Source organism: Onychomys torridus, chromosome 12 (assembly GCF_903995425.1).
Source record: "Onychomys torridus chromosome 12, mOncTor1.1, whole genome shotgun sequence".
Taxonomy (NCBI): domain Eukaryota; kingdom Metazoa; phylum Chordata; class Mammalia; order Rodentia; family Cricetidae; genus Onychomys; species Onychomys torridus.
In genome coordinates this window covers 25,687,937-25,713,559 of record NC_050454.1, presented here as the reverse complement: position 1 = coordinate 25,713,559, position 25,623 = coordinate 25,687,937, and the positions used below count along the sequence as shown (strand labels likewise).

The 25,623-nt window shown below is 43.4% G+C and overlaps 1 protein-coding gene across 1 annotated transcript in view; it reads left to right on the top strand.

Annotated features, from left to right (window-relative positions):
• Positions 1–25,279, top strand: part of Plcxd2 (phosphatidylinositol specific phospholipase C X domain containing 2) — a 53,179-nt gene extending 27,900 nt beyond the window's left edge. Inside the window, exons 2-4 of the mRNA XM_036203592.1 lie at positions 7,444–7,904; positions 15,256–15,497; positions 23,841–25,279. Of these exons, the coding sequence (XP_036059485.1) occupies positions 7,444–7,904; positions 15,256–15,497; positions 23,841–23,997 (860 nt within the window). The 3' untranslated portion in view covers positions 23,998–25,279. The remainder of the gene's footprint in view (positions 1–7,443; positions 7,905–15,255; positions 15,498–23,840) is intronic.
• The last annotated feature ends 344 nt before the right edge of the window (positions 25,280–25,623 follow it).

Below are 25,623 nucleotides of genomic sequence, written 5' to 3'. Positions count from 1 at the left end.
TCCTTTGCGGTTGAATAGACATAGAAACAACTTATTCTTGGGATGATACCTAGGAATACTTGAAAACAAAACTTGAGAGAGTTAATGGTTCCCTATTATTTTTCTGGGACAGAGAATGGGGACAAAATTTCCCATATGAGGTCCAACAGATGACCAGTGGGAAAGGGTTTCTGAAGGGACTGAGAGACATGCCCATTAAGAATAAGACAGTCAAGATGCCATTCAGACAAGCCTGGGGCTCAGTCTAGAGTAGTGTTCCTCGGTGTGCTCACAATAACCTCCCCACAGTGAGTCTTTTTAACATTTCTGTTCTGAACATGTAATTTTCAGTACTAAAGATCTGAAGAGCTGCTCAGTGGTTAAGAACGTACACTGACTGCTCTTGCAGAGGAACAGAATTTATTTCCTCACATCCATGTTGGGCAGCTCGCAACCTCCTGGAACTCCAGCTCCAGGGCATCCAATGTTCTATTCTGGTCTCCTTGAACACTGCCCACACATGGCATACATACACACAAACACAAATAAATTAAAAATAAAGTACTTTTTTAAATTAAACAAGTTAAGATTACTATATATTTGTTTGTGCGCTATGCATATAGCTGTGTTTTGACATAGAGTAAGATTTTTTTTGTTGTTGACTGCTCTCACCTGCTATAAGTTTTTATGATGTTGGTACCTTGAGGCACCATCTATAAAATTAATGAAGAAATCAGGCTAGGGAAGGTGGGGCCAGTGAACCACCTGGAGGGCCTATTGAACTTTAGAATTAGAATGTTCCCAAAGGCAGAGTTGTACCTGGGCCAGGTGGGAATGGACTGGTTCCCAAATATTTGAGGTCAGGAACTCTTTAATGTGGCATCACCATCCCTACCTCCATCCTCATAGCTTCCTCTTCCTCTTCCTCCATTCTTGCTTCTGTGTCTATAAGGAATGTCACTTCATTCTGAAATGCCACCGTGCTGTGATGTGATGTATCATGGCAGACTGTGTTGTCTGAGTTATTGCTGTGTTATTAGGAAGCTGGGTTTCCAGGAAATTCGCTTCAAATTCCTCTTAATTGAGCTCAGAAAATGACTCCCACTCCAATTTGTGAGGTCTATATAATGGCAGTGCTTTAACTAAAAACTGCTGCGTGCTCCCTTGAGCTTTTGGATCCCCAAGGAACAAACAGCAGAAAGACGGGAACAGAGATTTGTGTTCCACATAAAGAACAAACTGGTTATCCCTGGAACTCACAGGGCCAGCTCGTTTTCTTGTTCCTGGCCTCTTAGAGGATGCTGTCCAGTTATGCCCTCCAAGAGGGAGTAACCCTAACTCTGAACGAAGACACCGCTAATTCTCCTTCACTCCATCCTTTCTTCCCTGGTGACTTAGCAGCTTTGTTCCGAACTCACACTTAACTGAGTGCACATCACAAAGACCATAATCATTAAGCCACCTGTCTAGTCACCCCTAGAAGGCACACTAGTGAAAGCAAGGCCTCTCAATGGCCTCTTCTCCAATAATAAGCCATAACAATTCAGTTGGTCAGAGGGGACCTTTGTGGGTCAGTGAAATGATAAAAGAGGTATCCCTAGATGTGAGAAAGTCTAGCTACCAGATTAGTGCTTCAAATTTTGAAAGCATTCTTGGAACAACCTAAAACTGTTAGGCAAGGTTAGTCTTATATTTGTGGCAGTGGATGCCCAACCTGAAAATTCAACAGCATCATTTGGCGGGGGTGAGGGTGGAGGGGTTTCAACCCCCACATCAAAGAGATTCTGAGTTGGCGTGTCTGGGGTGGAATCCTGACACTGGTGTTTTTTTAAAGCCCTACCCTATCCCTGAGATTCAGCTATGTGTCCAAAGCTAAGAATTGCTGCTTTCTATTACAAAGTATTGTTACATATATGAAGGGGTCCCTGCAGGTATCATACAGGGAAGTACACTACTCGAAGAGAAGAATGAAAACCCAGTGCAGACTGACGTCGTCAACCTGGATCAACTCTGGGGAGTGTAATAACAGGCAGTTTATTCCCAATGTATTTAAGCCCAGTTTAATTTGGAAAAAAAAAAAAAAAGTTTCCTGGTATAATACGATCCCTGTTGCACAGGGAAGCATAATACATTGAAACTCAAACTCAGGGTACCTTTCTTCCAAAAAGATGGGTTCTTGGAGATATGCTATTTGTACTAGATTAAGGGCCTAAGGATCTGGCCTGGTCTAGGTCATACAGGTAACATAGAGGTCATTTGGGCTATTAGCCACCTCTGGTCCTAGTTGTGGGAACTTGGGAGAGCCTCTGGTTATCAAGGTCATTTAGATTACTAGCCACCACCAGTCTTGGTTTTAAGAGCTTGATATGGCCTGAACCAACAGATAATGCAGATCAGCAGCTGTTTATCACTCTTCCAATTCTCAGCTTTCTGGATGCAAGAACATGTTTTTCATCTTTCCCACTGGAAAAACAGTCCTGTGTGTTTAATATTCTTGGTTTCTCAGGAGATTCTGTGGTTGCAAGGACCTTCTTGCTATGCTCCCAACACATATATTATTCCAGGGTTTTGCATACATCAAGAGGAACAAGAAATGTAAAGTGTTGTTGATAGTATAAAAAACAGGAAGAAACAAATATAGCAATCGCTATAAAAATAAAGAGATTGCACACAATTTCTAGAACTTGGAGAAAAATACCTCATCTTTTAAAAATGACGTATTTATTTTTTTATTTATGTATATTTCTGTGAGCTTGCATGAGTATATGTGTGTGTACAGGAGCCCATGAAGGTCAGAAGAGGATGCTTGATTTCTCAGAACTGGAGAGAAACTGGTGAGCCACGCATGGGTGCTGGGAACTGAACTCTGATTCTCTGCAAGAGCAAAAAGAGCACTTGGTAACTGAGTCATCTCTCCAGCCCCACCTAAAATTAATCCTGGGAGTATAGACCATGAGGGAGGGACTCATATGACCAAAGTTCTTGCTATTCATTATGTAGTCCAGGTGGCCTGAATCACGGCATCCTCCTGCCTCTGCCTCCTAGGTGCTGGGGTTATAGGTGTGAGTTCTACATTTCCAGCTTTTTGGAGAAGCCTCCACCTGGTGGTCTGAACACACAATGAATTAGTTATTTCCAAAACCTACTTTTGATGTCACCCCCCAGGAAGTATTCCTTCATCCCCCTCATTCCCTGCAAAGTATTCTGGAACTTCTGTCGATAATTAATCCAGTCACAGGGACTTGAAATTTGGGACTGGATTTTAAGTCTTCCCTCCCCATCATCCAGTTCCCTTTACCCAACCGGTTACCAGAACTTTACATTGCCTTCAGTGTTATTTTATTCACTCTGTGTTAATAAAAATTTTGTTGGGGGAGGAGGGATAAATAGAAAGGACAAAACAGTTGAAAAGAATTCTTATTGGGTGAAGATTGCTTTTGACTTCTGTGGGCATAGGTAAGATAACCCCCATGGAGCATTCAGCAGCCTGCACCAACATCACACCCTGCAGACAACAGGTGGGGGGTGGGGGGTGGAGCACCAGATGTTGGGGAGGTTGAGGAGGACAGAGTCTAAAGGAGACAGACAGGCTGTTCTCAGAAACTCTGCTCTCTCTCACTCCTGTGGGGTGGGCTTCTCTTTCTTCGGTGGAGTGGGCTGGGAATGGTGTGTGTCCTGTGCAATCAGAAATGGTCCCAGGGGTCCCATGGCTGTCACATTTCTGTACAGTTCTCAGCTGAGCAAAACATTGGAGGTTGTTAGCACATCTCCCCGTGGAACTGAAATTGGGCTCAGCACCAGCAAGCGCACTCCAGAGGAGATGTGTCTGTCCTCCATGCTTGGCTCACAGCTATTCCCTGGTGCCCAGGCAAGAATGAAGTGGAGTGTGTGCCTTGCACTCTGTTACATACCGTGTCCCAAACAGCTGGCTCATTAATACAATTTAGAAGGAAGAGAGAACTGGCTGTTCACCATTATATCTAAGGGGTTTGTAATAAATCTCTCAATAAGGAGGTATAAAAAGGCCCTGTTTCTGTACAGCCAAAAGAAGCTGAGCATTAGGCAGAACCCAGTGAGCCTCATTAGCTACAAGATTCAATGCAGAAGGTCCAGGGGGACTTGCCCCACATTTCTATTAGTAATAGCTTTTCTTTACCTGAAATATGCTGGCAATTTTCTCACTTGTGAAATTTGGTTCACCTAAAGAGTCATAAATATGCTATTTCTTAAAATTTAACTGAATCTCTTCCATGCTCTGGATGCTACATAATAATAAAGCATCATTTGTAACCTGTTTTTCTTTTGTTCACTTTTACTTGTGAGACAATGGGATAAAGTCAGTGGAGGATGATTTGTTCCCAGAAGAAGGAAATAATATGACCAACTGTTTCATGTAATTTTGGTGTGGTGTGTGTGTGTGTGTGTGTGTGTGTGTGTGTGTGTGTGTGTGTGTGAAATGCTTGCTCTAAAGTTCAGTTCAACAGAGAGCTGATGATGAAGAAGTAGTATGAACAAAAGAATTCTGGTGTGATTGTGAAGGGAAAGGTTATCAGGGTCAGAATGAGGGCCTGCGGCCAGAGGCAAAAGGATGGTTGTGACTTGCTGTCACGGACCTAGTCCCTAGTCAGTGAGAGTCTCTTTCAAGGTTGTGGCCTCTGTGCACAAATAGGCAAATGTGCCCCCACCCCCAACACACACACATGCTTACACGTTGTGTGTTTGTGGGTGTTTTGTTCTGTTTTTTTGTGCCCTAGTCTCGGTGCCTTCTGATTAAGGCTAGTGAGTACAATTACTTGTTAAGGTTATTTTATTTTGAAATTAAGATAAATTAAAATACAGTATTTAAGAGAAATCAGATTATTGAAGATAAAATTATGGTTCCAGTAATACACAAATTAGTATGAGATTAAGTACACCGTCCTTTTATATAATAGCATTGTATAGTCAAAGATATGCCCACATTACTTACAGAAATATTCCTTTACTTTTTATTTGCTATATTTTAAACAAATAGGAAGGCAAAGCCTATTTCACTAGTTCCATCACAATATTTGAGGTGACTATAGAATCACCTGTATATTTGAGAAAGGTACAAGAGGTTTTCTGTTTTGCTGAATTCTATTGTGTATTCATTGCACATGGTACTGTTCCATACAGGCATTTATGGCATACAAGTATATATATTGTACGTGGAGCACACACACTCCATGCCTCCTTATTCACCTCTCTCAGCCCTTCCCCCGTTAGTCTCTTTTGTTCCCCAGTTCATTTTGCTTCTATTTTCATGTTAAGCATGCATATTTTATGTGTTGAATTAAAATCTAGGAACCACAAATGAGAGAGAACATGCTGTTTGTGTTTTGGAGACTGGCTTGGTTCCCTGCCTGTGATTATCACCAGTTGGATTTGTTTTCCTGCAGATGATATAATTACATTCTTTTCTTTTTTTTTTAATGATTTATTTATTTGCATTGGTGCATCTGTGTAAGGGTTTTGGATCCCCTGGAAGTGGAATTACAGACAGTTGTGACCTACCATGTGGGTGCTGGGAATTGAACCAGGGTCCTCTGGAAGAGCAGCTAGTGCTCTTAACCACTGAGCCATCTTTCCAGCCCCAATGTCATCCTTCATTATGGCTTGGAGAGTTCCGTGGTGCATATTCACTACGTGCTATTTAACTATCCCTCTGCTGTTGGGCACCTAGGTTGGCTTCGTGATGGTTGTTGTGTAGAGTGCTATAATGAACACTGTGCAAGTGCTTCTGTGATGTGTTAGGGACCTTTGGGATAAATCCTCAAGAGTGGTGTGGTTGGGTCATATGGTAGATGCATTGTGAATTTTTTCAGAAACCTCTTTCTGATTTCCATAGTGGCTGTTCCAGACATTGCTATCATTGGTCTTTGAAAGTTCTATTATGTCTACATACTAACTAGCATTTGTTTTTCTTTTCTTTTTTTTCTTTAAGATTTATTTATTTATTATGTACACAGAAGAAGGCGCCAGATCTCATTACAGATAGTTGTAAGCCACCATGTGGGTGCTGGGAATTGAACTTAGGACCTCTGGAAGAGCAGCCAGTGCTCCTAACCTCTGAGCCATCTCTCCAGCCCTTGTTTCTGTTTTCTTAATGGCTGCCATTCAGGCTGAAATGAGATGGAATCATGATGTATTTTTAATGTGCATTTCTCTGATGGCTACTGAGCTTAAACTTTTTTATGATTATTGGCCATTTACATGTCACCCTTTGAGAGCTGTCTATCATTTCATTATTCTGCCAATCCATGAGCATGAAAGGTCATTCTGTCTTCTAGTATTTTCTGTAGTTTTTTAGCATTTTAAATTTTTATTGTGAGATCCCTTACTTCCGTCATCAGGCTGATTTCAAGAGTGTCTGTTTCCGTGTTTGTTTTGAGGCTACTGTAAATAGTATTGTTTCCCCATTTCTTTCTCAGAATATTTGTTATTGGTATTAATATTATCTGTTAATGTTATATCTTACCATTTTGCTGAGAAAAACACTATCAATCTAAGGATTTTCTGGTAGAACCTAAACAAAATTGCACCATCTGCCGATAAGGTTGTTTTGACTTTTCCCTTTCATATTCATGTCCCCCCCCCTTTTTTTTTTTTTTTTTGGTTTTCCAAGATTCTCTGTGTAGCTTTGCGCCTTTCCTGGAACTCACTCTGTAGCCCAGGCTTGGCCTCGAACTCACAGAGATCCACCTGGCTCTGCCTCCCGAGTGCTGGGATTAAAGGCGTGCGCCACCACCGCCGGGCTCATATCCCTTTTATTTCCTTCTTAGTTAGAGTGTTCCAGCTAAGACTTCAGGCACTACATTGAATAAGAGCCATTCTCCATTTGGCATAATGGTGGCTGTGGCTTGTTGTATACAGCCTTTGCTGTGTGGAAACATGTTCCTTCTAGTCCTTATCTTTCCAAGCTTTTATTATGATGGAATCAGGAATGGTTGTTATTCTTTACTGATATGCCTGCCCCAACATTCCTGAGCTCAGCCCACATTTCAATGGAATGAATAACACAGATAAACGTTCTGGGAGAGACACTTAAGCCTCCTCCTGTTCACATCTATTGAGACAGCCTCTGGCAGCCATCTTCTTTCCCCCCAAAGGTTTGAGTTTATTTCCTCCAGAATAGCTTCCCTGAAATGAAATTACTAGATCAAAATGCAATGAATATTTTAAAGCTCTGATTTCCAAGCATATTTCTAAATAGCTTTCTAAACAGTTATTAATTTACCTTACACTAGCAATATGTGAGAATTATAGTCTTACTCTAGGCTTAACGAGCTGCTAATAAGACAACATTACTTTCGTTTGTGTTTATTTTATTCCCAGCGGGGTAGAAAGTTTTTGCAAGTACTTATTTATAATGTATTTGTGCTGTTGTTTCTTATCAGTTGAATAGTCTCAACTCTGGTCTTCTTCCTTTATTACTTTGTTCAGGCTCTCATGATTCATTCAGCTACTGGGTAGATGAAAAGTCCCCAGTGGGGCCTGACCAAACCCAAGCTGTCAAACGCCTCGCCCGGATCTCCTTGGTGAAGAAGCTAATGAAGAAGTGGTCTGTAACTCAGAACCTGACCTTCCGGGAGCAGCTGGAGGCTGGCATCCGCTACTTTGACCTGCGCGTGTCTTCCAAGCCAGGGGACACTGACCAAGAGATCTACTTCATCCACGGGCTCTTTGGCATCAAGGTTTGGGATGGATTGATGGAGATTGATGCATTCCTCACTCAGCACCCTCAAGAGATCGTCTTCCTTGATTTCAACCACTTCTACGCCATGGATGAGGCCCACCACAAATGCCTGGTCCTGCGGATCCAGGAGGCCTTTGGGAACAAGCTGTGCCCAGCCTGCAGTGTGGAAAGCATGACCCTGCAAAGCCTGTGGGAGAAGAAGTGCCAGGTGAGAGGGAGGAGTAATGTGCTTCTGAGAACAGGCACTTAACTCTGCTTTCCGTAGGCGGCCGTCTGTGAAATAGCTCAACCCAAGGCTTAGGGGCTGGAAGAATAGATGAACGGTTGAAGTACTGGGCATGTGTAGAATCGTACCTGGACCCTGAGATGGCTGCAAGAGATTTAGTGGGCCTGGTAGAAATGGGATTCATGTTTGGTGCCTTAGTTCCTTTTTTATTGTTATGATAGAACACCATGACCAAGGCAACTGATGAAAGAAAGCATTTGCTTTGGCTTATGGATTCAGAGGGTTCGAGTCAATGACAGTGAAGCAAAGCAGCAGCTGAGAGCTCACATCTTGATCCATAATCATAAGACAAAGAGAGAAAGTCCTGAGAATTGCACAAACCTTTTGAAACCTCAGAGCCAACCTTTAGTGAACACTTCTTCCAACAAGCCTACACTTCCTAATCTATCCCAAACATTCCTACCAACTGAAGACTAAGAATTCAAATATGTGAGTCTACATGGGTCACTCTTATTTAGACTATCACATTACACTCCCTGGTCCTCATAGACTTGTAGCCACATTATAATGCAAAATGTGTTGATCCTAATTGAAAAGTCCCCATAGTCTTTCACAGTCCCAACACTGTTTAAAAGTCTGAAGTCTCTTAACTATAATCCCTGTAAAATCAAAAGCAAAATGCAAATGATATAATTCCAACATGTAATGGCATAGAATGTACATGACCATTCTCAAACGGAGGAAAGAGGCATGGTGAAGAAATACTGGACTGAAGCAAGACTAAAACCCAGCAGAGAAAACGCCAGTTCCTATAGCTTCATGTCCAATGTCAAAGAACGTGCCTGGTTCTGCCCTTCCAACTGTGCTGCCTGTAGCACACTTCTCTTCTTAAGCTGGTTCCACTTCTTGCATGTAGCTCTCTTTGGCAGACATCCCATGACCCTGGCACCTCTAACACAATCCAGGCTTCACTTTCACAGCTTTGACCTCTCAGGGCCTTCATTCAGGGACTCCCCCACCTTAGGTCTGGCTTCAGCGGCTCTCCACTATGGAGGAAGATTCCAGAACCCCCTACTCCTGCATCCTTCATGATTCCAAAGCCAGAACCACGGGGATGACAGTGCCAAGTTTGACTACCAACTTGGCACCCTGGGATCATATTTGTAGCAGCTTTGGTTTGTTGCTGCTCTTTTGGAGCAGAAAATTCCTTTTTGTACAAGTTGACAGCTTATCTAGGTGAAGTCTTGCCCTAAAGGTACCCCTGCCTTTATTTCATTTCAGATCAGCCCTCTCTCTTTAATCATCTCGTCCCTTTCAGCACAAGTCTTGGCTCCAACATTAAATTTCCTGGTGCTCCTTTTCCTCTTTAGATCGTATATTTTATATTTCTCTTTGCCCAATCTGCTCTTCTTCATTATTGACCTGTATAAGCATGATTACTGTGTAAGTGTGATAACCACATGACAGAGTTAATACTAAGCTGTCTTGACCTCTCCTTTGCCAAGGAAATTAGTTCACTGTTCTTCAGTTTAGCCTCAGGAAAATTCATAGGACAAGGACAAAAAGCAGCCACATTCTTTGCCAAAATACCACAACTGGGGCTCTAGCCTAGTTGTTAATATTGTTGCCCTCTGAGATCTCTTGAGCTGGGACAAACATTTCCACCAAATGAGGACAAAAATATTCAAATATATGAGTCGGGGGGGGGGGGGGGGGCAGGGAGGGCATTCCCATTCAAACCACCACACCTGCCAAATAAAGTTTGTCTGCAACCTATTGGACATCTACATTTACTTTTAATGGCTTGGCTAATATCAGCCCAAGGCAAAGTTGTGAAATTGGCCAGTAGAATACTATTCATTTTCCTCTAAGGTTTGCAGGGTACTCTCTATCCATGTCCTCCCTGGTAAAGATGAGCCTACAAACCTACTTGAGTGAGGAAAACACTCAGTAAGAAATATATATATATATATATATTGGAGAAGGACCTCTGGTCTTTCTGCATGCTAGGCAAGCAGCTCTGCCACTGTGCCATATCCCTGGTCTTATGAAAAGTTTATTGAAGAAGTGTTTATTGAAGGGCTAGAGAGATGTCTCAGCAGTTAAAAACACTTGCCCTGAAATAATGAGGACAGGTGTTCTGATCCCAGCCAGCCCTAACATCAGAAGCCACATGTCCCCCACAAATGGTTAGAACCCCAGCTCCTAGAGTGAGGATTCAGGCAGGTCACTGGGGTTTGTGACCTTCCAGCTTAGCCAAGAAAATGTGAGTCTCAGTTTCAGGGAGAGACTGTCTCAAAGGATTAGGTGAAGAGTGACAGAGGACTCTGGTGTTCTTCCCTGGCCTCAGTGTGTGTGCAAGGCTTGCATGTGTATATACTCACAGGCAGGCACACACACACACACACACACACACACACACACACACACACACACACAAATAAATAAATAAATAAAAATTTTAAAAAGAAACATTTAGCTCAAAGAATTTGATGCTTTGAAATTAGATCAGTTATCTGTTTATAAACATCTGTTGAGCACCAAGTATAAGTATTTTTTTCCAAATATTTATTACATCTGTCCTCCTACACCTAAGTTTAATACTTTTCAGTTGCACAGGTTTAATCGTTTATTTATTTGTCGTGGAGTCTCACTATGTTGCAGTCCAGGCAGCATAGATTTATTAATACACCAGAGTGTGCTAGACTAACTTGTTTGATCTTCTCAACAACACTATGAGATAGGCATTGGCTATTTTGTAACCCCCACTCCTAACCCCACCAAAAGCTGAAGACCAAACCCAGGGCCTTGGGCTTTCTGTGCAGACACTCTGCCATTGGCCTTAATCCCCAGCCCTGAGATAGGCATTTGTTATTGCCCCCCATTTTACAGATGGGAAAATTGAGGAATGGAGAGATTGAAGCAACTTGCCAAGGAAGCACTGTGAGGAAGTGGTGTGGGTCAGTATGCCTTCCCTGGCTGGTTCCTCTTGAGTATCCCATAGCTCCTGCTGCTCACTGTGGACTTGCCACAGGCCTTGATGATCTTCACAACTGCTTTCTTGTGTTGTGAGACAAAAAAAATACTTTCTTTTCATTAAGGACCTATTCTGAAAGGGTCCCAGACCATTCCCATTGAGAAAAGGGGAATGGCATTTGAATGTGGGGATCAGGTAAGGTTAAATGTGAGGTTGGTTAACACTGTATAATTTGGTACACAGAGGATATTCTGGATGGTTGGCAGATATTAACAGGCAGGTCCCTGAAAGTCACTGGTCAGCAAAGTCTAGCTAAATAGAGCTTTAGTTTCACCTAGAGACTCTGTCCCCAAAAATAAGGGAACAGAAGAGGATTCAGCACCTAAAGGAACTTGCTGTTAACCCCAACAACATGAGTTTGAGCTTAGGACCCACAGGGTGGAAATAGAGAACAGAACCCTGATGGTTGTCCTCTGACCTATACATAAAAAAAAGTGAGAGGCTATCAAGGAATGATACCCAACATCAGCATCTAGCCTCCACACATGTGCACATTCATGCATGTGTACCTGCATGCACACATGCACATACCCACACTAACAAGTGCATATACCATACATCACACACACACACACACACACACACACACACACACACACACACACACACACACACACACACACGCTAATTTAGCTGCATTAGCCACTACAAATAGTCTAGTTATGGGAGAAGGAGATTGGAATGATGTATTAGAGAAAGGGAAAATGTTGCCATTTAAATTCTGTGTCTTCCCCTGATCCCTGCTTCTCCTGTCGCGTCTCTTTAATAGCTGAAATAAGAGCACTCAAAAGGAGCCACTAGTCATTGGCCCCACGCTGGGGCCGTGTCACACTTATGGTCAGGCTTTAAATATTCATTGTGTAATGAGCTGCCTTGCACATACCACCCCCCAGGGTATTTTATTACTGGAATTTAATATCAGGAAATGTGGTAGCTCCAGTCACATTTCATTTACTCCACATGTGTTCATGTCACAGCTCACAGAGTATATCTGCATACTTTAGTAGATAAGGCTTTAAGGGCACAGTGAATTAGAGGGCTTAGCCTACAGTTGGGAAGTATTTGGGATCTTAATGAGAAGGGAAGAAATACATAACTCTAGTGAATGACAGAACAATCAAGCTGGACACGGTGGCGCACACCTGTGATCCCAGCACTTTGGCTGAGACAAGAAGATTCTTCTGCTACATAGCAGATAGTTCCAGGCCAGGTAGGGCTACATAGCAGGACCTGTGTCAAAAATCCCAAACCAAAAAGGAAAGCAAGGTGGCTCTGGGGTTAAAAGCATTTGCTGTGAAAACCTAGTGACCCAGTTCAACCCTCCAGAACCCATATTGGAAGGAGAGAACCAACTCCTGAGAGCTATATTCTGTGTACCATGGTATGCACGCACCTGAAGACAACAATAATCATAAATGCTAATCACAATTTATCAACCCAAGATAATAATAGACAAGAAGATCAATGTGCAAATTGCAGGATAAGACTGTGTCTGGTCTTCTGTATGGTCTGAAGAAAGGGGTTTTGTAATTCGTTGAAAAGTAGAGCACACCGTGAATCTGCATCCCAGAGGCTCCCACTAAAGCAACCACCACAGTTAAGGAGAGGTCACCCGAGAGACTGTTCTTAAAGGAAATGAGATTTTCCATCTTAGTCTCCAGAGAAAAACTGAACACGAGCTGCTGAGCTGGAGGGGGAGATATTTCAAAGGAAAACAGCTCAGTGAGACAGGGAGGGAGGTGCTCCGAACAAAAGCTCCATGAGTGTCCCTGCATCTGTTTCTGTAACCTGGGCCTCGGGTGTAGGTTTGCCAGCCAGCCACCCTCCTCCCACTTCAACCCTCAGATCGGACTGCCCAAGAAGTCCCCCCCCCCCCCCCCCCGGGGCGGAGGGGGACAAAAAGCTCTTTTGTGTAATTTGTATTGAATACACATTTTTCTGAGTCAAGTTATTACTGTCCTCTAGTACACAGTAGCAGGCCCAGGGGCAGGTGTCTTGGGTACCACCTGCTGGGCCTGTCATAGGGCTGCCCAGCCTCCTGCCCATCCCCTACCCCAGCCCATTGCCCAGGGTGGCTCTCCCTCCAGGCTTCAGCCTTCCAAACCATCTAGTTACATGCCAGGAGGAAATCTTGGGCTCTCCCCAGCAATCTGCTTACAGTGAGCCTGTGATTAACCTCATTAGCACACGAGTTTTCTCTAGTCATCATCAGTGCCTCAGCATTACTCAGAACCATTAAGGACCAGGAGGGTAGACATTACCCCCGTTTTGCAGACCCCTGCCTGGCACTCTGCCTCTGGGCCTTCAGAAGGTCAAGTCGCCTTCATCGGCACCTGAACACACTGGGAAGGAGATGAGCATGTGGAATCCCTGCTCCTGAGTGCCTGGAGGACTACTCTGAAGATTATAGTCCAGTGTAAACATGAGCTGGGCATTCCTCTGGGAAGAGCTCACCCGTGCCCCTAAGGGGAAAAATACAGCTCTTCTAGAAAGCCGCATGGCAGAGCTTGCAATTGGGACAATCAGAAGAGCAATTCTCTGTCCCCCAGCTGCCTCCCAGAAACTAATTAATGCTGTGGATATAGCTTGCTAATTATTTTCAAAATTACCAGCATCTCGAGTGGCCCCACTGGAGGGCCATGGCCTCGGTAAAGTCTTTCCTGACGCTTAGTGGCACATCGGTTTCCTCCCCTGGGAAGGGTAATTTCATCAGAGTCAGTGCACACAATTGAAAATCTATTCACTCACAAATGAGTTCACAGTGTTTATCTAAACTCCAAGAGCAAAGTGTCAATGCCATGAGCACAGGAAACATGATTTCTGGACCATAGGCATGGTTTCAGCCAGCATCTTGAGACTTCCCAGGGAGCATGGGATGGAATTTAATAAGGCTGGGTTTGGTTGGTTAAAACAAACAAACAAAAACAAAATAACCACAACAAAAACCTACATGTTTACCTTTACTCACCTTGAGTCCACGTGGCCACCAGTCATGCATGCTGGCAATAGTATCCCACTTCTGCAGGGTTGGCCTTGCCTGTCAGCTATGGCCATGTCATGTTCTCTGTAGATTGTCCTAAAATACCGTTCATCCTCATCACTAATTCATAGTTAATGGAGCTTATTAGACTCTATCAAAATAATTTTATGCATTTATCATGAGGCTGTACATTAATTTCCTACAAATATAGTTGTTGTTTCAATAGGTATAATTCCTTTATTTCATGTCAATTTCCTTTATAATCTTGTTTTTTATTTGTTTGTTTTTGTTTTGTTTTTTTGAGACAGGGTTTCTCTGTGTAGCTTTGCGCCTTTCCTGGATCTCACTCAGTAGACCAGGCTGGTCTCAAACTCATAGAGATCCGCCTGGCTCTGCCTCCCCAAGAGCTGGGATTAAAGGCATGTGCCACCACAGCCTGGCTATAGTCTTGTTTTCTTTGTTTTGTTTTGTTTTGTTTTGTTTTGTTTTGTTTTGTTTTTAATGTGTGCATTATTTAAGACATGACTGTGAGAAAGTAGTCTGTGGTTTTACTATTTGCATAGCCCAAAAGGTTAAATTCCTAGGTCCCATTTGATTGGAGATAAGAACTAACTCCCAAAAATTACCACCTCACCCCTCTTCCATGTAAATATAAATAAATACATCTAATAAAAAGAAAAAAAACTATCTGTGCAAAATATAACTCTCACCTCAAAGAAAATAAGAAGTAGTTTATTTGTAAGCTAACTAGGAAAGGGCTGGGAACATGGACTCAGGTGGCCTGGAAGGACATGTGCACTGTGGAATCCTGTGAGATTTGATTAGCCTGAGAACTAAAGAAAGCCACACAGCAATGCATTTACCAACACTGGTCACTACCACAAGTAGGCGGGTTATAGCAGGAGAACTACTATAGCTTTCAGAAGCAGTCTGTGTATACTTTTGCTCTTGGAAGCTGGTGGTCTGCTACGAACACATGTCAAAGGCTTGAAGTAGCCAAAGGGATGTTAGGTGTGGTATAGGTGTGAGCAATGAATGGCTATTGAGAGGATCAAGGCTAGCCCAAGACAACACGACTCTAGACTTCAACCGTCTATCTTTCCACAATCATGAAGCTATAATCTGTCATTCAGCACCACAAAATCTAGCACAGAGATGTGGATTTTTTTTTTTTATTTCAATTTACGGGAACAATTCTGTTACTTCTGAGCATGTTTGTCCACCCCACCCTACCCTGCTCCCTCCTGCCCCCCCCACCCTGTGTAAGTATTCAGATTTTAAATGATGTTGTCCTTTTTCTGCTCTGAATATTTCAGGTTCTCATTTTCTACCACTGTCCCTTCTACAAGCAATACCCATTCCTGTGGCCAGGAAAGAAAATTCCAGCACCCTGGGCAAACACCACAAGCGTGCAAAAACTGATCCTCTTCTTGGAGACCACCCTGAGTGAGCGAGCCCCACGTGGGGCCTTTCATGTCTCCCAGGCCATCCTCACCCCAAGAGTGAAGACCATTGCCCGAGGCCTGGTGGGGGGTCTCAAGAACACACTAGTTCACAGGTAAGAAATGTCTTCACCCTACAGGTAGGGTTTGTGTTGCTTTGGTGGTGATTGGTTGGTTTAGTTAGTTGACTGGTTGGTTGGTTGGTTGGTTGGTTTGGTTGGTTTCTTGAGACAGTTCAGGCTGGACTTGAACTCATAATCTTCCTGACTTGCTTCCCTGATACTGGAATTATAGGTTCACATACCTAGCCCCACCTCCAGAAGAAGTTTGAATACACACACATAAACACACACACACACACACACACACACACACACACACACACACACACACACACACATGGCTATGAAGATACCTCAGTTCTTGTTTTGCAAGCTTGAGTTTAATTTGCAAGATCTGAGTTTAATTCCCAGAACCCATGTAAAAACAACACCTGAGCACAGTGAACCCACATAATCCCAGAATCTCAACAATGGAGAAGTAGAAGCAGCTGGATGCTTGAGGCTTACTAGCCAGCAAACCGTCCTTACTTGGCAAGTTCCAAACCAGTAAGAGATTGTCTGAAACAAAATGGATGACATCTGAAGATTGATAGCTGTTATATGGTATTTTGTTTGTGTTCTGACAAATAAAACTTGCCTGGAGATCAGAGGGCAGAGCTAGTCACTAGTTAACCACAGAGGCCAAGCAATGGTGGCACATACCTTTAATCCCAGCACTTGGGAGGAGGAAGCATAAGCGTTCAAGGCCACCCTGGGCTACACAAGAATGATCCAGTCTCAAAGAGAAACAGAGCCAGTGGTGGTGGTGCTGGTGGTAGTGGTGCATGCCTTTAATCCTAGCACATGGGAGGCTCACATCTTTAATCCCAGCACTAGGGAAGTGGAGATAGGAATATATGGCAGGAAGAGACAGGATCTGGCACATTTGATCTGAGATTTTGTAGAGATAAGATGTCTCTAAGTGGCTGCTGCTCTGCTTCTCTGATCTGTCAGCTTTCACCCTGATATCTGACTCCAGGTCTTTATTGTTTAGACTGATTAGGGTCACACTTCAGACAGCCGCAGTTGTCTTCTGGCCTCCCAGAAAATCACAGACATGTGCACTCAAACACAAGTGAACATGAAGGTACACACACACACACACACACACACACACACACACACACACGCGCGCAACATTTATCTTGATTTTATTCTGAGTACACAACAGCAACACTCTAGACTTGGAGAATTACAGCAAACAAACAAACAAAAACCATTTAAAAAACATACTGTTTTGAAAAGCTGTGGATTATGGGATTGCATGAACAGTGCCCAAAGAATCCTGGGACACTTTGCTAAAATGTTCACATTATTCCATAAAGACTCACTATATTTTGACACTATGGCAAGCACTCTGAGACAACGTCACTGTGTGTTTTCTTGATGACACATGCCATGGTGATCCTGTTACTACTCATGCAGGTGGCTGTGGCACCCACTGTTTCAGCATCAAACAAGCCACTGAGCGCTGTGTGGGGACTGAAAGATGGTCCTTCAGGAATTTGTTCGTTCTTCTGTGGTGTCCTTGAATGAGTCTTGAGTACCATGCCACAGCCTCAATTATTCCCTTGGGACAGAATTAGGTTTGATATACAGTTCAGCAGGGGTCTTCTAGTTGTTTTTTAATGAGATGATGTTCTTTGTCCTGGGCGCCAGTGAATGCTGGATAAAGGGAGTCAAGAAAGTATATGACACGTGTATACATGTATGGGTGTATATGTAGATTGTGTGTGTATATGTATATAGAGGGGTGTTATAAGTGCACTTGGCAGTGAGCTATACTTTGTGGTGCAAGCTGCAGAAACTAATGTATTTATGTTTTCTAAAAATTGTATTGGCAAGCATTTGTTCGGTTCTTGAGTTCTGGGTGGTGACTGCAATTCGGATAGTGAAAGCTTTGGCCAGTCACACGGCCAGCCAGTCTGCCTCGTTGGGTTCTGAGTTGAGAGAGCATCGTTTCAGATAATAGCCATATGCCTAGTCAGGAGTTTAAAAGGCAAGCAACAACTGTGATCTTCCTTCCTGTTGGAAACTCCTGACCATGTCAACCATGGACAGAACAAGAGGTTCTTTTCTATACAGCTCTTCCAAGTCTCAACCAAAGAAACTGTCTTCTACTGCAAACAAAAAACCCCACAGGCTGGCCATAGTTCCCACACCTGCAGTTCCCAGCTCTTGGGAAGCTGAGGCAAGAGGATTGGGAGTTCAAAGCCAGGAGAGGCTATGAGCAGGCTATATGGTAATCCTCTTTGTGTGCTTAGGTGGGAGGGGAGGAGTCCAGGGTATGGTAAAGTGAGACAGGATCTCACTCTGGAGCCCAAGCTGGCCTCAAACTGACTGACTAATCCTCCTGCCTCAGTCTCCAAGAGTGTTGAGATTATAAATGTGAGCTACCATGTTTGACTTAAAAAAAAAAAAAATCTTAAACCAGTGTGGATTCTCTTTAAAAGACCTAGACTTACCTTTTCTTTTCACAAATTATATGTTCATGTTCCCAGTCCATTTTCCTCATGCTTTTGGTAAATTTGTAGCTTAATAATATTTAGTTGTTCATTCAATAAAATTTGAAATTTCAAGAAAAACAGAAAGGGTAGCTAGGAAGAGGCAGGTGTAGAGACAGAGATGAGTCCTGCAGCCCCTACCCAGTGAACAGTCAGTCTTTCAGCAGAAATTGACATGAACATTTCTATGGAGCTGTGTGACGACCACTCCACTGCAAATCAGTGTGGGCAGCTGTCTTGAGAGACCATTTCGGACTAAGGATAAGTCCTTTATTCTGAATAAGAGGTGCCTCTTTTGCAAACCATTTAATATGATTCTTAAACCCAGGCCAGCCTCTTAAAGGGGAGAAGGAGGCACCATCTAAGACACTTTTTGTGCTCAGGTAGGAAAGTACTCAGGGCAGCTAAGTGATCCAGCCCCACAGAGCTTCCAAAAGCCAAGAGTCTGTTGGAACTGCTGGCCTTCAGCCTGTGTAGTGTGAGCACTGATGTGAGCAGAGATGATGCCAGTGCCCTGTTCCTTGGTGGTCCCGAGCCCATGCTTGAGTTAGTAGTGCCTGGATCTGGTCAGTTCTCACTGGTTAACCCACATAACATTATACTTTGATGCTTCTCCTCTCTGGCTGCCGATGAGTCCCAGCCTCCCTTATGTAGTTGTAATGAAGAAAGCGTGAGCCCAAAGGCAAGGTCTCCTTGTTGGTAGTGCCAATGTGTCCCTTAAACAGAAGCTACCTTTCTGGTCACGGGTGTATCAGGGGTGTGGTCCTACATTCCTGTGGCTGCACATCAGCTGGAAAGAGAAACATGGCTCTGGTCAGGAATCTCTTCCCAAGTGTCAGCCAGTCACATGACTGTCATTTCATCACTGAGTAATCTTAGCCCCACCCCCCCCTCAGCACCAGCACCCCAAGATGATGTCCTATCTAGTTAACCACACAGGGGAGCTGTCTAGCTGATCCCAGCACTGATCAGCAGCTCAAACCCGGAGAAGACTGGAAGTATCTTCCTACTGCCTGAGGTAGTTTTTTCAGTGGGAAGCTGATCCCCAATCCGCAGTTGAACTTTGCATATGATATTCTGTTCCCATTGGTTCATCACTACAGAAAGAAGCCACAAACACATACCACCTGTTTAAACTGAATTTCTGATATAATTTAGACTGGGAGAAATCTGGAATTCAAATCCATAGTACTCACAGTGAAATCAAATGCAGGTGAGTTTTGCCTAAGACTGAGGACTACATGGCCACTGGAACTCCGGAAGGGGACAAGTACTGAGTCAGGAGGCCCAAGACCGAAGCCTGTAAGGGTCCTTATTAAGGTCATGAACTATATACTTCCTCTCCCCAACTCCTTGAATTAAAATTCTAACCCAACCAGTGTGGTTGTGCTTACCTTTATACCCAACACTCCAGAGGCAGAGGCAGACAGATCTTTGTGAGTTTGAGGCCACCCAGCCCTATATAGTGAGCCCCAATTTGTCTCAAATGATAGCAAGCTTTCTTGTTGAACTTTCTTTGGGACTGCCAGCCCCCAGTAGTGACATGGAGACTTATTATGAAAGTCTGGCCTTTGGCTTAGGCTTATTCCCAACTAGCTCTTATAACATAAATTAACCTGCTTCTAGTAATCCATGTCTGTCACACAGATTTTCACCTGTCTTTCATTCTGTGTGTTTGACTTCCTCCATGTCTCGATGACGTCTCTCAGGCTCTCAGAGTCAACCTGAGTTCCTCTCTCTCCCCAGAAGTCCCAACTAATCTCTCCTGCCTCGCTATTGGCTAGTCAGCTCTTTATTAAACAATCACAGTGACACATCTTCACAAAATATAAACAAATATCCCACAACATCAAATAGAATAGAACCCTAATCCTGCTGCCTCTGAGTGGGAGTGTATTTGGGGAAATTGGCTTTTAAAGAAGTAATTACATTGAAAGGCCTTTAGAGTGGGTCCTAATGCGCTCACAGCCGAAGTCCAAAGGAAATTTAAACCTAGAAGAGACAATAGAAGCTGAGCATGGAGGCACAAGCCTGTAATCCTATGACTCTGGGAGGCAATGAGCAGGCATTCAAGGTCCTCTTGGAATATATGATACTGTCTCCAAAACCAAACAAACCAAAAGCAAAGAGGCCACAGAGCTCTGTGTATGCACACAGAGAAAATATCATAGGGGTGCAGGGAGGTAGGAAGGTGGGGGGAAGGAGAGGGGAAGGAGGTAAAATATGGGGAGGAGGAAATCACCTCCAAGCCAAGAATAAAAACCTCAGATAAAGCCCAGCCCAGCAGCATTAATCTTGGGCTAGCAGTCTCTCGAACAGGAGAAAATAACTTCAGTTCTTTGAAGTCACTACTCTATGTATTGTTACAGCAGCCAAGCGAGCTGACACAGTCCCCTGGGTAACGGGGTGACCCTGCACAAGTTCTTGAGGTCAGTGGGTTGTGCTTTTCTGCACTACTGGGAAATAGCAGCTTATGGGACCATGGTCTAAATATGCCTGCCACAGTGACTGGTGAAGAAATGAGGTGGCCTCAAGTCAAAGGGAAGCTTTGAGTGCTCCAGCCTGGGAGATTGTTGTCAGCAGTACCTGGCCCAGCCTTCTGCAGTGATCTCTCTTCCTGGTCAGTGCCAGTGGGTTCTACATTTCCCTTTACGTCATCTGGTTCATCTGATACTGGACTTGGGGAAGCTTGACACATGCAACCCAAAGCTAACACAGACCTCTTTGTCCCTGGAGACCACAGGTACTTAGCTTTCCCCCAAAGCTCCAAGCATACTCCTGGAATCCTCCAAGGTGCAGCACAATGGGAGCGGTAGTGGGGTGCCTCCAGGCTGTCAAGTATCATTTCCCAAGAATGACCAGCAGATGGCGAAGGAACTCCAAACATAGACATTGACAGAGGCTGTTTGGAAACCATGAAAGCAACAGGCTCACCACCACCAGTGTCCTTCATTTAGTGCTGTGAATCATTGGTCTTTGTCTCTAACAGGGTTCTGTGTCTTCAGCTCCTCTCCCCAACATTTTGTTGTGTGGACATATGAAGGAATTTCTCACTCCTCCTCCCCAAATCTTTCTAGCTCTACTTTTTTACTCATTCATTTATGATCCCCTTTCCTTGGCCAAATACATGACGCATGTGCTAAGCAGGCATTGCTCAGAATGCTTTCTACCTATTGTACTATCTTTCCAATGCATCCTGTTTCACGGGGAAGTGGAGCAAAGGGACTAGGAATTTTAGTAAAATAAGATCTTCAAAAGTCCTAGCTAAAAAAAGGAAGAGCAATTGTGAGTCATAACCAGCTGTTAAAATAAAAAGTATAAATTGATCTATAAGACTTATTTTTAAGCCCATGGTAGATGGCAGATCCCACTGAATGAGAGCAGAACTTAGTTTATGACTGTAAGATAAAAAGAAAGAGGAGGTAGAAAAATGCAGCCAAAGTCTAAACATCACTCTAGAAGACAAAGAAGGAAGGGTACATGAGGCAGAAGAGAGGACAACTTCAAAGGATAATAGAAATGGAGTTAGTGGCACCCAGGGAGGGCATGAGCAATAGAAGAAAAGGGGTTATCAGTGTTAGCTAGAGCAAATCCAACCTGAAGAATTCCTAGTCCTACCATCAAATGTAAGCCAGTTTCCCCCTTCCTTTGCTGAGGAGTCTTTAGTGAGCTGAGCTGTGTTTACCATACCAGACAGCGTGTGGCCTTGGTTGCTCTCTTCTGCTCTTCTGTGTTCCTCACACTTAACGTCACATTGGATTAAAAGTGTTGTACATGTCTACCCTGAGCCTCTGTCGTATTGGAAGCCTTCTGTTTATAAAAAAAAGTCCCAGCAACTATAGTCAAGAGACAAATGATTAAATATTAGTCTATTAAGGAGCCCTGCACAGTACTATCTATGTGGAAAGCAAACCCTGACCCTTACAGTATACATTTTGCAAAAATTAACTGCTCTCTTGGGGTTTCTGTTGCTGTGAAGAGACACCATGACCATGGCAACTCTCATAAAGAAAATAGAGGTGGCTCGCTCACAGTTTCAGAGGTCCAGTCCATTATCATCATGGCAGGGAGCATGGTGGCATGCAGGCAGATATGGTGCTGGAGTAGTAGCTGAGAGTCCTACATCTTGCAGGCAACAGGAAGTTGACTGAGACGCTGAGCAGTATCCTGACCATAGGAAACCTCAAAGCCCACCCCCACAGTGACACACTTCCTATAACAAGACCACACCCACTCCAACAAAGCCTCACCTCATAATAGTGCTACTCCCTCTGAGATTATGGGGACCAATTGCATTCAAACTACCATAACTGCCAATAGCTTTAGAGAGTAAAATAAGGGTGAAGCCTCTGAAGCTTCCAGAAAACATGGGAAGACATCTTTGAGAATTGAAACTAAATGAGTTTCTTTAATAAAAAAAAAATCACAGAAATTAAAGTAAAAATAATGATGGGGATTGGAGAGATTGCTCAGTGGTTAAGAGTACTTACTGGGCTCTGGGAGATCCAACTCCTTCTAGAGTCTGTGAACACCTCTACACATACATACACATACCCTCATAAGGACACATCAAATTTTTTAAGAAAAATAAATAATGGACAAATTACACTCCTTCAAAATTAAGGAATTCAGGCCCATCAAAATATTTCATTGAGAAAATTAAAGGCAAGCTACAGGACAGAAGAAATATTTGTAAAATATTTATGACAAAAGAATAGTCAATCCAGGATGTAAAAATAATTTCTTAAACTCAACATTTAAGAGAAGAAAGGGCAAATGCTATCTAAACATATTGCATGAAACCCTCAGAGAATGAATGAAAATGCAAAAAAAGAAAAAGTTTGAAAACTACGTGGGGAAAAGTCGTCAAAGGGTTGGATAGATATTTGTAAAAAGGAGGGACGCAAGTGGTGAATCTACATTCCCCTCCATCCTCCTGCTTCAGCCTTCCATGTGTTTGGGTCACAGACATGAGTCACCACACTTCCTTTGGGATGACGAGCCTACAAAATACTAGTGGCACCAATTTTTAGGGATAGTAGTACCTGTCCAGAGCTTCTCTGCTCAGCCACTGGGACTTCAAAGTGGAACGGCTCTCTTGAGGAAAGGTCTGGCAGTTTCTTATAAAACTAAATATAAACTCCTATCATAGACCAGTTTTGTTTCTTGATTTTTATCCAAGAAAAAATAATGTGACGCCCATAAAAGGGCTCATAGAAGACATAATAACCCCAAATTAAAAACAACTGCTATATCTAATAGTAGGAAAATGGATTAGCTTTGTTTTAACCATACAATAGAACATTATATGGTACTATAAAAAGAAAAAAAATGCAATTAATCACATGCATGCTGACGTATGTAAGGGATTTTATGTATGTTTCCAAGTGGAGTATGTCAAAAATAGAAGCAGCATTGATAGGAAGATAGAGATGCATCAATAGGTATGTGGCAGACAAAATAGTGAAGTATTAATGGTAAGAGATAAGTGGTGGACCTACTTACTACAAAAATTCTGTCAGTTTGCCATATGTTTGAATTGTTCCATGAAGACCCCTAAGAACCTAACAATAAGAGAACTGTTAGACTTGGTGTTGTGAGGTTCTGTTAACATGGCTGTCTTTCTGATACTGCTCTTGCACGAGAGAAACCTTGGAAAGGTGCCTTCTCCAGTGGAATGCTGGCTCCACATCCCCGGGAATATGAGGCTTATGTGAGTGGAGCCCCAGGGACTTGTGTATTTCTGATGTACTTTTTCTAGTAAGGAAACGGGTCTTATTTCCATTTCTAGAATTGCCATTCTAACCACTACTGTCCATCTCTTTTCTTTTCACCCAATACTTTCTGCGTGTAGGAATCTCCCTGCCATCCTTGATTGGGTGAAGACCCAAAAGCCTGGAGCCATGGGTGTCAACATCATCACATCTGACTTCGTGGACCTGGTGGACTTTGCCACGACGGTGATTGAGTTGAATGACCTTCTAGAGGACCGAGCTCTGACTAAGTGTTGAATTGATGCTTTGTTTAATTTGATGTTGAGATTGTTGAGCTAAGGTAGGATTCTTGAGGGTTCCAGTTAGGAAGGCTCATTGCTGGGCAGTCCTGGTGAAGTGAGGAAGAGAAAGAGGGCCCAACCCCTTTCCTCATGTAGCTATTTGGATAAAACTCTGGGGATTTTCACTGCATTTCCCTAAATGAGACTCTTAAAAAACTTAAGTCTAAGGGAAAAATGCATATTTTATAAGGTCAAGGTCAGGATCTCCCTAGTGGCTTATGGTAGCAAATGGAAGGTTGGTTCCATGGGCTATATGCTACATCTTGATCGACCCAGCTTCCTATCGTCTTCTGGGGGCATTTAAGCCTGTGTGAAGACTAAATTTGAAAGGCATTCCTGGTCAGAAGAACAGCAATGGCGTATGCAGTCATGGACCACCCTCTGGGAGGTCTTTGCCATTAACCAAGAACTCTGAGGGGCTTCTAGGGAGCCAAGCTCCAGGTCCTCTCTTGAACTGTACAATATCACCACTTCTGTATGAGAACAAGAGGTGTTTATTACCACACTGTTCAGCCACAGGCTGGCTCCAGAAGTGGTCCCCTTAATTTTTCATGTAAACAGTGCACACTACCCTTGGCATCAGAAAATGTATTTCCCTGTCTTAAAGTATTGATTGCTTTCATTTCCTTTTGGGCCCCCTCTTTAAAATGTAAGGAGTGGTGGTGGGAATCATTTGTCTGAGTGCCCAATAAGAGCTAAACATGCATGTTTGCTGCATGCCAGAATTTTTTGATTGAATCCCATAGCTTTCTCCCCCAAGTGACTATCAGGAAAGTATCTGTGTTGTTTTGGCACAGTCTTCTTTGGAGGGAGGTCTTCAAGCTGACACTAGAATCAACATTTGATGGTTGTCTGCCTGGGACCTGGTCTGCTGCGGGGACATAGTGCTAAGCAGAACACAAGGCTAACCTGAAGGCTGCCTGTCCGTGACACACTGGAGGCTGACACAGGATGTGTGGGAATGTGCAATGGCATAAAAGGAGAAAGTTCCAAGTGGGTTTGGAGCCAGTCTTTAACTCCTTGCAAACAAGACTACCTCGGGGATATTTAGGGTGACTTGTGTATCGTCAAGTGAGGGGAAAAAACAATGCTGGACCATTTCCACTTGGTTTTCCCTTTGGTCTTTTTATCTGTGGGTCATTCCGTCAACTAACCACCACTGCCTGAGGGCTTGGAAACTCAAGAGGGGATTTTTTTTAATTGATAAGAGGTTTTTTTTTTTATTGATAAGAGCCCTCTTTTGGTTCCTTTGCTTTGTTTTCTGTATTTATTCATTATTTATTCAGACTGTAAGCATCTACAATGCTTCTTGCCTCAAGAGCACTCACACAGATGCTTACTGGACTTTTCCTACCCAAGACAGATGCTGCTGTGGTCTTCCACCCATGCACTGGATGGTGCATCTCAGGGCTGTGAGTGATCTTGGACTTTGCTGTAGATGTCCTACTCTCCCCCAAATCCTTCTGAGGATGGTGTATAGGTATGGATGAGATCCAGATCCAGGAAGCCACTGCCGAAGGCATACACTGGGGCAGAAGTGAAAGGGTCATAGGAAGCTACATGGGCACTTCTCTAGAGCACT